The sequence below is a fragment of the Carassius gibelio genome, chromosome A15 (genome assembly GCF_023724105.1).
Source record: "Carassius gibelio isolate Cgi1373 ecotype wild population from Czech Republic chromosome A15, carGib1.2-hapl.c, whole genome shotgun sequence".
NCBI lineage: Eukaryota > Metazoa > Chordata > Actinopteri > Cypriniformes > Cyprinidae > Carassius > Carassius gibelio.
The window spans coordinates 7,050,437-7,066,827 of record NC_068385.1 but is presented as its reverse complement, the minus strand read 5'-3'; the positions used below and the strand labels follow the sequence as shown (position 1 = coordinate 7,066,827).

At 36.5% G+C, this 16,391-nt stretch overlaps 3 protein-coding genes across 4 annotated transcripts in view; 1 reads left to right on the top strand and 2 right to left on the bottom strand.

Annotated features, from left to right (window-relative positions):
* Positions 1 to 1,434, top strand: part of LOC128029028 (ephrin type-A receptor 4-like) — a 39,349-nt gene extending 37,915 nt beyond the window's left edge. Inside the window, exon 17 of the mRNA XM_052616489.1 lies at positions 90 to 1,434. Within this exon, the coding sequence (XP_052472449.1) occupies positions 90 to 204 (115 nt within the window). The 3' untranslated portion in view covers positions 205 to 1,434. The remainder of the gene's footprint in view (positions 1 to 89) is intronic.
* Positions 1,435 to 1,930: 496 nt separating this feature from the next.
* On the bottom strand, positions 1,931 to 6,973 carry LOC128029034 (NLR family CARD domain-containing protein 3-like). Its single transcript, XM_052616496.1, has 8 exons — positions 6,873 to 6,973; positions 6,116 to 6,187; positions 4,272 to 6,035; positions 3,842 to 4,012; positions 3,646 to 3,744; positions 3,385 to 3,558; positions 2,143 to 2,308; positions 1,931 to 2,069 (listed from the first exon to the last, which is right to left on the bottom strand). The coding sequence occupies exons 1-7, from the start codon at positions 6,920 to 6,922 to the stop codon at positions 2,158 to 2,160; spliced, it is 2,481 nt and encodes an 826-aa protein (XP_052472456.1). The 5' UTR covers positions 6,923 to 6,973; the 3' UTR covers positions 1,931 to 2,069; positions 2,143 to 2,157.
* Positions 6,974 to 9,589: 2,616 nt separating this feature from the next.
* On the bottom strand, positions 9,590 to 15,372 carry LOC128029033 (NACHT, LRR and PYD domains-containing protein 3-like). 2 transcript variants are annotated; one of them, XM_052616495.1, is made up of 9 exons: positions 15,157 to 15,372; positions 14,590 to 14,991; positions 14,360 to 14,428; positions 12,517 to 14,274; positions 12,166 to 12,330; positions 11,949 to 12,065; positions 11,668 to 11,841; positions 10,661 to 10,834; positions 9,590 to 10,547 (listed from the first exon to the last, which is right to left on the bottom strand). In XM_052616495.1, exons 2-9 carry the CDS (start codon positions 14,718 to 14,720, stop codon positions 10,370 to 10,372), a joined length of 2,766 nt encoding a protein of 921 aa, XP_052472455.1. In that variant the 5' UTR covers positions 14,721 to 14,991; positions 15,157 to 15,372; the 3' UTR covers positions 9,590 to 10,369. The 2 variants fall into 2 exon arrangements, with proteins under 2 accessions (XP_052472455.1, XP_052472454.1); XM_052616494.1 differs by lacking the exons at positions 9,590 to 10,547; positions 10,661 to 10,834 and adding an exon at positions 11,159 to 11,574.
* Between the last annotated feature and the right edge of the window lie 1,019 nt (positions 15,373 to 16,391).

Sequence of the window (16,391 nt, the reverse complement as noted above, 5' to 3'; positions counted from 1 at the left end):
GAGCACCACTTTCACACATTACACACTCAATTACACATCTTGATGAGCTTGAAGATGACTATAGCTTACCAAATCTCCCTCTTTTACAGGGATCTGGGCAAAATGGGAATCTCATGCAGTGCACATCAGAGAAAGATCCTGAGCAGCGTGCAGGAATTATTTTCTGGAATGCATCACAGACAAGACACAAAGGTTCCTGTCTGATCTGTGACGAGGGGAAAAAACACTGCATCATGTTGGTTAACGTGCATTACAAGAGGGGCGGAATATTTCACATTCGCACTTTAATGAATACAAACGGTATGAAGATCAGAATGAATGAGCTAAACTGCACTTTTCTGGGCCTCTTTGTGCTTCTATGAGACAAAATATAAAATGACTCAAAGCATCTCTTCAGATGAGATGTTTCTGGCCCTGTCATTTTAGGAAGCGAGGCAGTATTTTTTGACTGGAGAAAGTTTGAGAAGTGTCCTCCTCCTTTAAGTGGAAAGAACCATTTCAACTTAAGTGCAAACAGACTACGACGCTTTTCACCTCAGGATCTTTTCAGGATGGCCGCTTGTTGTCAGCAGGAAGGAATTGTTCCCTGCGGATCAGATTTGAACATTATATTCAGATCTTTTGCCTCGGGAGATTTTGAGCGTTTGCCAACGAAGCTAACAGACCTTTTGGACGGTGTGTGTTTATTTTACGAAGGCCAGATGGGAGTTTCAGAGGCATTGCTGAATGGAAAATTATATTGCTTTATTTGTTGAAAAAAATAAATAAATAAAGGGAATGAGGAGATAGATCCAGATAAGGTTTAGTCTTTAGTTACTCATGTTCCATATATCCAATCTTTGCATTTTTAAGTAGCAAAGTAAAAGACTCAATCTGATGATCTTCCTTGTTTTCTTTTCAATCTTGTTTTTTTCTCTCCTTTCAATTTCATTTATTTTAATAAATGTCTGCACCTTTGAGTACCATTGACTCTGCACCCAGAGATCATACACCAACAGCTAAATCTGTGTAGAAATTGATCAAATGTTGGAAACTGCTGAGTCGAATCATTGCAAGAATTTTATAGTCACAGATATATTTTTAGAATTTTTTTTCACTGTACAAAATCTAGGAATTTGTGTGTACATAGTTTGTAATAGTTTGATGTACATAATACCAGCAGACATTTCCATGTACAGCTCCATCATTTTCTTCCTGTTTTTCTTTACATGTGTTAACAGAATGTATTTAATTATACAGTGAGCATAATATTCATGTTGGCAGTAAATGTAACATTTTAAAACAGCAGTACATTTAAGAAAGTTTCGGTAACATATTGAGGAGTCTTTTAATTTCACAGTTTCTGTATTTCCACCTTTAGGTGCACCTAACTTATGAGCTTTATTTATGATCTTTTGTATCTAGTTCCTAAAATAAAAATTTTAAGACACTGTAGTTGCCGTTCTATATTTATAATAATTAAATCCATTATACAACGTATCCATAGATCTTTACATTATTGTAAACCATGCTTGGCATTCTTTCCTCTAGTCACAATGTTGTTCTTCATACTGTATTGTACGGATTGCAGCGACATTAATATTGATGCATTTTTCACTTTCTTTTAAAGGATTCTCTTAAACATTTGTGTTAGTTTGATGATGTGTCCAGTATCTTGGAGAGCACTTTCAAGTCTGACTCTTCCAGATCATTCTCAAGCAGATCAAGTTCTTTCAGGTGGGATGGATGTGATTTCAGAGCTTCAATCAATGCTGTCACTCCTTCGTGTGTTACATTACACTTGGACAACCTGAAGAGAGCAGAGTGGATTTTCACAAATTGGACAAAATTTTAACAAATAATGGTACAAACGGTTTAGTTTTTGTGGAAATCTGATTTGGTTTTACAACTTTTACCTGAGCTTCTGTAGTTTACAGTGAGGCTGCTGCAGTCCAGCACAGAGTTTCTTCACTCCTGAATCTTGTAGATCATTAATGCTCAGATCCAGATCTGTGAGACTGAAGGTCTTTGAGCTGAGAGCTGAAGCCAGAGCAGTGCAGCTTCTCTCAGTGATTCCACATTTGTCCAACCTGAGACAGAAATTAATTTGTAAGATATGCCTTATTTTCCAACTTTATCAAAAACTATATTTCTGTATCTTACCTCAGTGTTTTCAGTCTACAGTTTGGATACTGAAGAACAGCGGAAAGAAGCTCTGCTCCCTGATCTCCAGGTCTGTTGTTGCCCAAGTCCAGTTCTCTCAGAGTTTGACCTCAGAACTGAAGCCAGAGATCCAAAACCTTCTGTTTTGATTTTGCAAGTTGAAAGTCTAAAATAAGTATAAATAAGTTCTTATTTACAAAAATTATAGTACATAATATCACTTTAAATGAATAGTTAACCCGCAATAAATAAACCTGTAATTTGCTCATGAATGTTTTTTTTCATACATCTTTGATTTAAATGCCAACCTCAAAACAGTATCATAACAAGAATCCACATTTAAATTTTAAACTGAAATGTGTTTTTAGAACAGATGTTTAAATCATTACTGAGCTGTTGTTTTTTTAGGATATCCTCCTAGGACACAGACATAGACTTTTGTCCTATGTAGAGGACATTATATTTTATGCATTTGTTTCTTATGCTGCAACTAATGTAATGACATAAAAAACAACAAAATTCCAAAAAAAAAAAATTCTGGTACACAGGAGGAATTAATTCTTGAATTACTTTGCGATTTGTCACGTGACATGTTGGCATCAACTGCGTCGAATAGTAGCACCCCCTTTTTTAACTGATGAGATTCTGTTTTATGTTTTGAGAATGGTAATTAATCAATAATTGCTTTGATTTCACTTTGTTCCTCACATAAAGTTATCGTATGGCTTCAGGAGACTTAAAATATTGCCTAGTAGTCATATGGAGTGCAATTATGAAAAAAGTTTTTGTGCCTGGCATTTAAAATAAACACTAATTGTTATTTGGAAATTCTCCTCATGGGGGCGATTAAATAATTTCCATTTTTGATTCGATTGTATTATTACTTTAAAGTCAACATGGATTCAAAAGTCACATATTTTTTTCTCATAATTCTTCATCAACTTAACTTTTTGATTGACATCACCAAGGCCCCTTGGTGATTATTATTGTTTTTTTTATCATCATATAGAGACTTTTATTTACCTTTTAATGAATTCCCGATGGTTAAAATCAGGTTCAACCTTACTTTTTCCTACTGGTTATCCTGAATTGTTTTATGTTGATTTTCATAGTGACAAATGGAATTGTTGCAACAGTAGCATTAGTTAACAGTTCTTCTCTGCCATGACTTTATATTGCACTTCTTAAATGAATCATCAATTCAGATAGAGTTCATTACTAATTAAGTTTCTTATAACTCACTTTAGTGTTTCCAGTGCACAGTGAACTTTCTCCAGAGCAGCACAGAGATGTTTCACTCCAGAGTCTCCAATGTTGTTCCAGCTCAAGTCCAGCACTTTTAGATATGAAGGGTTTAAACTCAGAGCTTTGCTCAGGTAAACACAGCCTGCTTCTGTTACTCCACAGTTCTTCAGACTACAAAGGGGAGAGTACATATTCAGTAGTCTAATTACACTTATAAATCTGAATATACAATATCTGAAGCTTAAAGAAGAAACCTACTTCAGTGATTCCAGCCTACACTTTGTGTCCTCTAGTCCAGCAGTAGGAAGAACGATAAAATCAAGATCAGGTTTACAGACATCAGAACCCAGGATCCTCCTGACAATGGATTTATATATTTGATTAAACTTTTACAAGTAAAAAAAGGGCTTATATAGACATGTTGTTTCTGTTTTGCTTTTCTGAACACACATACAGTATTTTTTTTAAGTCGTAGTGTGATCTTTTCAATCCAATACAGAGTATTTCTACTCCTGAGTCCTGCAGGTTGTTGTGGCTCAGGTCCAGCTCTCTGAGATTGGATATTGATGGAAGAACAGCAGAAAGCACTACGCATCCTATTTCTGTGATATTACAGTCATGCATCCTGCCAACACAAGTATATTATTCGCATGAGCTATTTAGATGTTATTTTCTCTTTAAATAGTGGTAAATACTGTTGCACTAATTATAAATAGCCACTAATATAATCTTATTTATGCTAATTGCATATAGTGATAAATGCTATTTAGTGTAAAAATAAGTTATTGTAGTAGTAGTTGACTAGTTCCACCAATGGAAACAGATTCTTTTTATTCAACTTCATATCAATGACTTCATGTATGTAAGCAACTGAGTGTTCTCACCAGATCTTTTTTGAAAGCTTGATAACAGGAAGCAGCCAGAACAGAGTCGCGTCTGATCTTCCATAGTTACAAAGTTCAAAATCCTCAAACTTCTCATTTGATGTCATTAAGATGTACACCAGAGCCGACCAGAGATCTGGGGACAGAGCTTCGCTGTTCAGCTTTCCAGAAGTCAGGTAGCTTTGGATTTCAGTAATGAGGGAATGATCATTGAGTTCATTCAGACAGTGGAACATAACAAGAGCCATTTCTGAGCAAGGGATTGTTTTTATCTTTTTCTTGAGATAATCAATAGTTTTCTCTGTTTCCAGGGAGCTGTCTGTCTTCTTCACCAAAAGCCCTTTTAATAGACTGTGATTTGACTCCAGAGAAAGTCCAATCAGGAATCGAAGGAAAAGATCAAGATACCCATTCATACTTTTTAGACTTTTTTCAACTGCACACTTGTGTAAAGTCACTATTGTCACAGACGATCCAGATTCATGTGCTTCAAGCATGTTTATTCTGCTGTTGTGGAAAGAGAGATACACATATAGAGCCGCTAGATGTTCCTGAACACTCAGATGAACAAAGCAGAAGACTTTCCCCTGATACAAGCCAAACTCCTCTCTGAAGATCTGAGTGCACAATCCTGAGTACACTGATGCTTCTGTCACATCAATGCCACACTCTCTCAGGTCTTCCTCATAGAAGATCAGGTTGCCTCTATCCAGTTGCTCATATGCCAGTTTCCCTAGTTTGAAAATCATCTCTTTGTCAGAGTCTTTGTTCTCATTGTACTTTGTGTCTTTAATATTAATCTGTGCCATCAGGAAGTGTGTGTACATCTGAGTGAGAGTCTTGGGAATCTCTCCACGCTCTGCTCGACTCAACATCTCCTCCAGAACAGCGGCTGAGATCCAGCAGAACACTGGGATGTGGCACATGATGAAGAGGCTCCTTGATGACTTCAGGTGTGAGATGATCCTCTCGGCCAGACTCTGATCACTGACTCTCTTCCTGAAGTATTCCTCCTTCTGTGGATCATTGAAGCCTCGTACCTCTGTCACTTGATGGACACACTCAGAGGGGACGAGATCAGCTGCTGCTGGTCTTGAGGTGATCCAGATGAGAGCAGAGGGAAGCAGATTGCCCACAATGAGGTTCGTCAGGAGCACATCCACTGAGACTGATTCACTTACATCACACAACCTCACATCGCTCTGAAAATCCAGAGACAGACGACACTCGTCCAGACCATCAAAGATGAACAACACTTTATATTTGTCACTGAAAATGTCTATTTCTTTTGTTTCAGGGAAAAAGACGTGAAGAAGATCTGAAAGACTGAGTGTTTTGTCCTTCATCAGATTGAGCTCTCTGAAAGGAAGTGGAAATATGAGCTGGACTTCCTGATTCTCTTTCCCTTCAGCCCAGTCCAGGATGAACTTCTGCACAGAGACTGTTTTTCCAATGCCAGCGACTCCCTTTGTCAGCACAGTTCTGATGGGTTTGTCTTGTCCAGGTAAAGCTCTAAAAATATCATTGCATTTGATTGGTATCGTTGCTCCTGCAGGAGCCTTCAAAGTTTTTTCTATTCTTTTAATTTCATGCTCATTACTGATCTCTCCATTCCCTCCCTCTGTGATGTAGAGCTCTGTGTAAATCTCTTTCAGGAGTGTTGAGTTTCCCTGCTTTACAAATCCTTCAAAAATGTACAGATGCCTGTTTTTTATTTCTGATCTTAATCTTTGAATCTTGACTTCAACTGTTTCTGAATCAAATCTGTTGAAAACATGTTTATTAGTAGCAAGTAATGTAGACAGTTGAGGCACTATAAATGAGTCTTGATGGTTTCAACCTACTGATATTCCATGAATCTTCCAGGAGAGCTACCAGTCTTCTCTGCATCTTGACATGATTTTCTGTGTAAATCCCTTATAGACAAAACAATAGTTTTATATTCAATATTTTCATATTCATAGTTTTTGAGTTAATGCTAGCCAGCTTGTGAATTTACCAGAAACATTTTTATATCTCACCAACATTCTTATCTTATCTTGTCTTCCTCATTCTCTTTTTTCACTGCCCTGTTGATCTTTGCTGGTCTTTGTTCATTTGTATCTTTTCTATCTTTCTTATCATTCAACAAGCAATTAAGAGGAAGTGAAATAATCCAGCCACACTAAACCTTTGTCTTCTCATCTGTCATCAGTGCCATCATTTGTTTGTCCTAGAATTATAGATACTTTTTGTTTACACTATTTATAATACACTTTACTAAAGTAAAATAAATGAGTACTTATAATAGAATGTTTCCTTAGTTTCAGTGGAAGTGATCTGTTCAGATAAATTGGCATTTGCATTGAATGATCACTCTTCATAGAACACTTGGAGAAGATGAGTCTGATGGGGGCCCCAACCCTTTGATGGGCCCCATCGCAGGACATTAAAAAACAAAACAAAAAACATGTAGAATGTATTTTTGCTTTGAAAAACAGTGGAATTTAAATTGACTTTTTTTTTTTTTTACTTGAGTGCTGCGTTTCTGGAATGCTGTGTCATGCTCAGACGCAAGTGCAAAGGTAGTGCAGTGAGGTGCAAAAGTGCGTGAAAAACTACCTTTTTTCCTCTGGAACTGATCCATTTTGAAGTTGAATTGGCATTTGCATTGACCGGTCACTCTTCAAGGATAAAACACTAGGGGTAGATGAGTTTGTTCTCTCCTGCTGAAGACTGACAGTGAAAATAAAAGACATTTGTTGATTTAAGCAGAAATTTGTTTGGAGAAGGTTAACAATAAATCACTGAGGAGAGAAAGTGTTCTAAATATTAGAATCTACATCATCCTTATGAATGTCACCACATCACTGCAGTTCTGAATATCTTTATCTTAAATAAGGCTATATTCACACTGCAAGTTGGGCTTAATTTCAATTTATTGCTCAGATATCTCAGATTTTTTGAGTGGCTGTTTGCAAAATAATTTATAAAAGTGGCCAATATCAGATTCTAGTGTGAACGAATGACAGTGCTAACTGACCCACATATGCAAAAGAACGATAAAAAGACAGCATGAAGCGCTGTCATGTGAAAGTAAACACAAAGCCAGTGTAGTAAGCATTTAGAAGTTCATTTATGTGTTGAAATGCTATAGAAGCAAGCTAATTCATGAGCAGGTGATAAGGAGGATGAAGTCAGCACTTGCGGTACATGGGGGTCCAAACACAAGACATTCACACACACACACACACAATAACACAAAGTGGCGTTCACAAACCACACAGAATGTGTTTTTGCTTTGAGAAACGCAATATGTGAGACTGAAATTTGGAAAAAAACACAGTCGCTTCTTTTAAAGTTCTTTTGACTTGACTGCTGTGCTTCTGGAACGCTATTTCATGCTCAGACACTGCAAAAGACACGAGTGCAAAGGTAGAGCAGTGGAGTGGAAAAATGGTTAACTTAATGTTCTAAAACACCACCAGGGAAAGTAACTTGGGAAAAGTAACTTTAACTTGTCATATTTACCTACTGTGTGAACTACGTGAAGTTATTTCCATTACCTATTTTCCATCGGATCTGATCCATTTTGCATTTGAATTGGCATTTGCATTGACCGGTCACTCTTCATGGACAAAACACTAGGGGCAGATGAGTCCGATCTCTCCTTCAAACTACAACAGGAAACATAATTTTATCTTATGCTATACCTTGTGTTTATATCAAATGTGCTAGTAAAAAATCAGTAAAATTCATTGCATTTCTGTTATAAATAGAAAGGGGATCACTGAAGTAACATTGGATCACATTTTCACTGTAATTATAATAATTATTATATTATAATATAAAGATGTTAATTTGATGACCACTGAAATGATAGAAAAGGAAATACCATAGTTGTGGTAGAAGTGTTTCATTTCTTAGCTGAATAGGCATTTGCATTGATCGGTCACTCTTAAACGACAAAACACTGGGCGCAGGTGAATCTGATCTTTCCTGATCAAAACTGTTAGATAAAACATTTTCAGAATTATTTATAATATTCTATTTCAGATTAAAAGTAAGTGGAACTGGACATTACATGTCATTGTTACAGTTTTTGCAATGTATTCACATCTATTCTATAGCAAATGTATGTATGTGTCAGCAATTCAAAATTTACCCATGATAATAAGAAGAAGAATCTTTGTCTTTTAACTGATCCATCACTCTTTATGGACACACTGGGTTCTTTTGGCACACAGACATTTTTTTTCTTCATTAGGCATAGATTCCTTTTATTATTGAGTATTTTCTTTACATGGAGAGCTGGAAATGTGAAAGAGAAACAGATCATGCATGTAAACTATCTGGTTTTACTAGTTTTTCCTGATGCACCTGAGGGTGTAATCTAAGTAAACTGCTTTTAAAAAACATTATAAAGCATTAAATAACTGACATTGTTTGACTAATCACATATATTTTGTGTCATACAGTATGATGTCTATAGCTCCCCTGAGGAATCATTAAGATTACAATGTATTTTAGTTTACTCAACATTATAAAAACATTCAGCAATTAATATGATTGAAAAATTTATATTTCTCTAAATCATCAGGTGTAGCTCAAACTCAAGGATTCATCTTGCCTGCGATATATAGATGTATATTGAGATGCACTTACCATGTGTCTTCTGAATTTTAGCCAGTCCACATAAATCCGCTGAACTGAATGTTTTCTGTTTTCTCCACAGTCTGTATATCTTCTCTTCGGTAGTGTTGTGAGCAAGTCATGGCGTTAAGGAAGTTGGCACTGGTTTAGTCTGTCACACCCATAAACCATCTGACGCACATTGTACATCGCACAACTGGATGGTATTTTCTTGTTCAGCTTTCCAGAGAAAGCATAAAGATTATTAACCTAATGTTTTAATTCTGCAAATAATAATTATTTAATCTTTTCTGTGGTACTTACCTTGTGTTTCCAGAATTCCACTTGCTAATCCTCGCATTAAGAAAGTTGGCAGTGGCCCATAGTCTTAGACTCACACGTCTCACCCACTTATCGTCTGATTCTTGTTGTAAACAAAAATGGAAAGCATTTTCTTGGTGTAACAAGTGCTAATCTAACTGGCTGGATTTGCATACTTGAATAAGGCCAAACTAGACTCATCGGTCTGCCTGCAAACAAAGTCATGTTTGCATGGTACCAGCTTTTGAGGATGAAATAAGCCCTGGATTTAGCAGTCCAGAAGGATATTTGGTGTTTTGTTTGAGGTACTCAGTAACAAGTAGACTTAAGACAACCACGAGCAGAACAACCATTAAGTTTATGCATGTGAACTGTACATTTATTACATAAGTATAACTCACACTTTACAATAAGGTCATATTAGTTAACGTTACAACTGTCACAGATTGCTACAGTACATCACACGATCACACAAAGATGAAGGTAGAAGGTAATCTTAATAAACCAAAAGGGTAATAATCCACACAGAGAGAGAACAGCAACAAATATACACAATCAGTGTTTAAGACCCGAAAAACACTAATAGAACAGACAGGAACTTAAATACACAGACAAATGTGACGATGACATGATGACATAATCAATCACGAGGGAAAACTATGTCAAGGAACACCTAAGGGAAGAAAACGAACTAAAAGTCCATTTTGTTTTTACAACAAGCATATTCATAACCATGAAAGTATATATTACATACTTTAAAAACTGTTTAAGCCTTTATAAAAACCTGCTATCTGAACTCTCAGTCCATAGAAATTGTGATTTGTCTTTATTCTAAAGACATAGTCCATACAAAAATTTTAATTCTGTCATTATTCACATAATTTAACCAAACAGTTGCTGGTAGCATTTTACTTGCATAGTATGGGGGAAAAAAAGCTTTAAGTCAATACCATCAGCTGTTTGGTTACCAACATTCTTCAACATATCTTCTTTTGTGCTCACCAAAACAACCAAACAGGTTTGGAACAACATGAGAGTGAGTAAACAGAATGATGACAGAATTTTCATTTTGGGTGAACAATATATCTCTTTAGGTCAGATGCTATCACTGTATCATGCATGATAACTTCTCACAATGTTAAACGCTTGAGTGCTTATTCCTAGAGTTATCTTAAGGATTGCTGTTTTATAGTGTTTTTTTCCAGTATAATGGCAAGCATATTCAAGTCTGATTCTTCCAGATCATTCTCAAGCAGATCGAGTTCTTTCAGGTGGGATGGATGTGATTTCAGAGCTTCAGTCAGTGCTGTCACTCCTTCATGTGTTACATTACACTTGGACAACCTGAAGAGAGCAGAGTGGATTTATAAGCAGAGATGGTTTTGCTATTATTCCATTTAATTTTAAATGGCTTTAGATCTAAGATTGCACTAAATAAGACATTTCCAGATTTTTACCTCAGCTTCTGTAGTTTACAGTGAGGCTGCTGCAGTCCAGCACAGAGCTTCTTCACTCCTGATTCTTGTAGATCATTAATGCTCAGATCCAGATGTGTCAGACTGCAGGTCTTTGAGCTGAGAGCTGAAGCCAGAGCAGTGCAGCTTATCTCAGTGATTCCACATTTGTCCAACCTGAGAAAAAAATTATCATAATATACACTTTTCAAACTACGTCAAATATAAAATGTGCTCACAAGTTTCTATATAATAACCTCAGTGTTTTCAGTCTACAGTTTGGATGCTGAAGAACAGCAGACAGCAGCTCTGCTCCCTGATCTCCGGGACTGTTGTTGCTCAAGTCCAGTTCTCTCAGATGAGAGTTTGACCTCAGAACTGAAGCCAGAGATCCAAAGCCTTCTGGTTCAATGTTGCAACATGAAAGCCTATTGAAAAAAAAATCCAGTATATTTGATTGATATGATACAGTGATAGCAGAAAATTTCAAATGAGTATAATCAAGAAGCCTTTAATTATAGTAAAAGCCTGATGAATTAAATGTTTGTTTAAATATTGGACATGGTGAGAACAGTAGTCCTTTTACTTGCTTTCCAATGTCTATGATGTTAATGTCCTTTATGTTATGGCTTTGAAAATTCAGAGGTAGCCCTTATAAAACAAAAACCCTTCACCATGAAGCAATATAATTTAATGGTCAATTTATTGTTTACTTAATCTAGCACAAGTATTCAGAATCATCTTGCCTGAGCGTCTCCAGTTTACAGTGAGGATGATGCAGTCCAACAGAGAACAGCATAACACCTGAGTCCTGGAGCTCATTTTCACTTAGAGAGAGCTCTTTAAGGTTTGAAGCTGTTTGTAGTATTTTAGCCAATGCTATACAACTTTTGTGTGTTATGTTACAGTTATTTAACCTGTTAAAACAATTAAAATGCTCTTTAGTCATTATTAACTTTAAATTTATTTCATAATTAGCTAAATAAGCTCATAATTGTGTAATAACTCACTTTATTGTTTCCAATGCACAGTGAATTTTAACCACAGCAGCACAGAGATGTTTCACTCCAGAGTCTCCAATGTTGTTCCAGCTCAGGTCCAAAACTTTCAGATGAGAAGGGTTTAAACTCAGAGCTTTGCTCAGGTAAACACAGCTTGCTTCTGTTACTCCACAGTTCTTAAGACTGCAGAGAGGAGAGATAATACATTTGAGATCTCAATCCAAAGACAAAAGTCTTGTTGCAAATTTGGCAGGAAAAAGTCTATTTTAAAGACAGTTAACAGAACCTACTTCAAGGATTCCAGTCTACAGTCCGTATCCTGTAGCCCTGCAGTGAGACATAGGAAAGCTTCATACTTAAGCTGATTATCTTGTTCATTTTGATTACTGCTTAACCATTCCTCCCTTCTGAAGAGGCATAGAAATATTTCTTTAAATATCTTCATAAAGTATGTACATAATGTATTTGTAATATAATATTGTAATATTTAACTTCAAACAAACATACAGTTTTGGTGCATAGCATGAGTTTTTTACTCCTGTGCTGAGTATTTCTACCCCTGCATCCTGCAGGGTGTTTTTGCTCAGGTCCAGCTCTCTCACATTGGATAGTGATGGCAGAACCATACACAGTGATACACATCCTCTGGTTGTGATATTACAGTCATGCAACCTGGAAGAGCAAGTAGACTGTCAATTTCTTTTATTCATTGCCATTTTATTATATATCAATTTTCTGCACTCACATGCAAAGTTAATTTCAAAAGGTGCTCATCAAAGTCAAGTAGTCAAACCTGTTTATTTATTTTTATATGTAATTGATTTTGAACAAGTCATGTGAGTAGTAAAATGTTCTCACCAGATCTTTTTCGACACCTTGATCACAGGAAGCAGCCAATACAGTGCAGTGTCTGATCTTCCATAGTTACAAAGTTCAAAATCCTCAAACTTCTCATTTGATGTCATTAAGATGTACACCAGAGCCGACCAGAGATCTGGGGACAGAGCTTCGCTGTTCAGTTTTCCAGAAGTCAGGTAGCTTTGGATTTCAGTAATGAGGGAATGATCATTGAGTTCATTCAGACAGTGGAACAAAATAAGAGCCATTTCTGAGCAAAGGATTGTTTTTAGCTTCTGCTTGAGATAATCAATAGTTTTCTCTGTTTCCAGGGAGCTGTCTGTCTTTGTCACCAAAAGCCCTTCTAATAGACTGTGATTTGACTCCAGAGAAAGTCCAATCAGGAATCGAAGGAAAAGATCAAGATACCCATTCATACTTTTTAAATTTTTTTCAACTGCACACTTGTGTAAACTCAACATTGTCACCGGCGTTCCAGATTCATGTGCTTCAAGCACATTTATTCTGCTGTTTTGGAAGGAGAGGTGCACATATAGAGCTGCTAGATGTTCCTGAATGCTCAGATGAACAAAGCTGAAGACTTTCCCCTGATACAAGCCAGACTCCTCTCTGAAGATCTGAGTGCACAATCCTGAGTACACTGATGCTTCTGTCACATCAATGCCACACTCTCTCAGGTCTTCCTCATAGAAGATCAGGTTGCCTCTATCCAGCTGCTCATATGCCAGTTTCCCTAGTTTGAAAATCATTTCTTTGTCTTTGCTCTCATTGTACTTTGTTTCTTTAATATTAATCTGTGCCATCAGGAAGTGTGTGTACATCTGAGTAAGAGTCTTGGGAATCTCTCCACTCTCTGCTCGACTCAACATCTTCTCCAGAACAGCGGCTGAGATCCAGCAGAACACTGGGATGTGGCACATGATGAAGAGGCTCCTTGATGACTTCAGGTGTGAGATGATCCTCTCGGCCAGACTCTGATCACTGACTCTCTTCCTGAAGTATTCCTCCTTCTGTGGGTCATTGAAGCCTCGTACCTCTGTCAGTCGATGGACACACTCAGAGGGGATGAGATCAGCTGCTGCTGGTCTGGAGGTGATCCAGATGAGAGCAGAGGGAAGCAGATTCCCCACAATGAGGTTCGTCAGCAGCACGTCTACTGATGCTGATTCACTTACATCACACAACCTCACATCACTCTGAAAATCCAGAGACAGACGACACTCGTCCATACCATCAAAGATGAACAACACGTTATATTCATCACTGAAAATTTTCATGTCTTTTGTTTCAGGGAAGAACATCTGAAGAAGATCTGAAAGACTGAGTGTTTTGTCTTTCATCAGATTGAGCTCTCTGAAAGGAAGAGGAAATATGAGCTGGACGTCCTGATTCTCTTTCCCTTCAGCCCAGTCCAGGATGAACTTCTGCACAGAGACTGTTTTTCCAATGCCAGCGACTCCCTTTGTCAGCACAGTTCTGATGGGTTTGTCTTGTCCAGGTAAAGCTCTAAAAATATCATTGCATTTGATTGGTATCGTTGCTCCTGCAGGAGCCTTCAAAGTTTTTTCTATTCTTTTAATTTCATGCTCATTACTGATCTGTCCATTCCCTCCCTCTGTGATGTAGAGCTCTATGTAGATGTCATTCAGAAGTTTTGGGTTTCCCTGCATTTCAAATCCTTCAAAAATGTACAGTTGCTTCTTTTTTATTTCTGTTTTTAATCTATGAATCTTGACGTCGGGACTTTTTGAATCACATCTGTTGAAAACATGTTTTTCAGTAACTGAGAATATGCACACTGTACAGACACTATAAATAAGACTCTTGATGCATTTAAACCTACTGATGAATGAATTCTCCAGGAAAGCTGCCAGTCTTCAGAGCATCCTGACCTGATTTTGTTAGTGAATACCTTATAGACAAAATAATATTTTGTAATAAGCATTAAAATCTCAACAATGTACAACCTATTAGAATTAAGACTTTTGTCTGAGAATTGTAAAAACTTTTGCGCACTATTTACCCTTCACTTTGTTGAAGCATAATAAATGAGTTCTTATAGTAGAATGTTACCTTAGTCCCAGTGGAGGTGGTTCATTTAGATGAATTGGCATTTGCATTGACCGGTCACTCTTCATAGACAAAACACTTGGGGAAGATGAGTCTGATCTCTCCTGCTGGAGACTGAAAGCAAAACTTACCATTGGTAGATTTGAATAAAGAAGAAATCTGGTATTTTAGTAAAGATTGCCTAAAAAGCATCGATGAGGGTCCAAATTTTTTTTTAAATCTGAATCCTTATTGCTGTTTTACTGCCCTGATGACCCACTGTTCTGTCTATCTTTATCTTAAACAAGCAATTGTCATTACCCTTTTTCCATTGATCCATTTTTCAGATGAATTGGCATTTGCATTGAGCGGTCACTCTTCATGGATAAAACACTAGGACTAGAAGGGTCTGATCTGTCGACCAAACTGTGAGAGGGAACACAATATTTGTTATGCTATATAATATAAATTAAGATAAAAAATGTTCAAAACACAATTTTCTTAAAATGTTTAACAGTAATTGTAATGATATAATTATGTTCATTTGACAATTTGTTTGATAATTAAGATTAAAATGATGTACAAATATACCTTAGATGTGGAAGATGTGTTGTATTTCTTAAGTAAACCGGCATTTGCATTGATCGGTTGCTCTCCATAGACAAAACACTGGGCTCAGGTGAATCTGATCCCTCCTGATCACAACTGTCAGAATCCACGTTGTGTTCTTTGTACCTATTGTTTTTTATATTATAGATTTGTATTCCCAACATAATAAATGGGCAAAGAAAGCCTTTTGTTCTTCAGACCACTGCATGCTGCAAATGAGAAAGAGAAACATGATTGAGTATGTAATCTCTCTTTAAGATCAGGATTCACTGGTTTTTGTTATTAGTGTTAGGCACTAAAGTATAATGAAGACAAACCTTAAAATAATTTTCAGCAATAATTGAAAAATATTACAAAGTAATACATTCATGCAATCAAAATTAAATTTTATGTAACATACAAATACAGTTTTTTTTGTTACACCTAGAATTAAACATAGCTAATCTCCCACATTATAATAGTTTGTTGTGTCTGGTGTGATCCATCAGATGCTTTTCTTGGTCTGGGCAGTATCGTACTTACCATATGTCAACCAGTTTGATGATTTCTATTTTTCCACAGGCTGTCTGTCCCAGGCTTATATGTGGTCCTCAGTGTTGTTAGTGAATTCTAATGTCAAGGAAGTTGGTGAAGGCTAAGCCTCAGGCATTAAGGACCGCCCACAGTATGCACACTAACTGCCTTAAGAGGGCAACATCTGTGAGAGAGGCCAAAAAGGTATTTTTATCAGTTTGATAACATCAGCTTGTTAAAAAAAGCACCAGGATACACAAAGGACAAAGCACAAAGGAACCAGACTCTTTGTCATGCTTGCAACATCAGCTTTTTGAAGAAAATTCAGTTTAGACTAAATTTAGTAATCTGGTTTGTCTTGTTTTCTGATTGTCAGCACCTATATTATATTCTGTACTTGGAGACTTATTCATACGTAATGTGAGATTTTGATAATTTGATAAAATAAAGGTTTGTTTCTCAAACAACACAGTAAATCATAGGAGCTATTGCTGTATGACCTTGATACATTCTATAACAATGTTTGATTTTCTGTGGAAAGCACTGCTGATAGATTTTTATTATTATTACATTCAAAACAAAGGTAAAGATAATTAAGATTTTTTTTTTGTTTCTTCAAATAAAATCCTCAGATTTTAAATGTTGAAATGCAAAATTTTAAGTGAATAGTTGTCTGTTTTCAAAGCAATTGAATGCAGTTAACA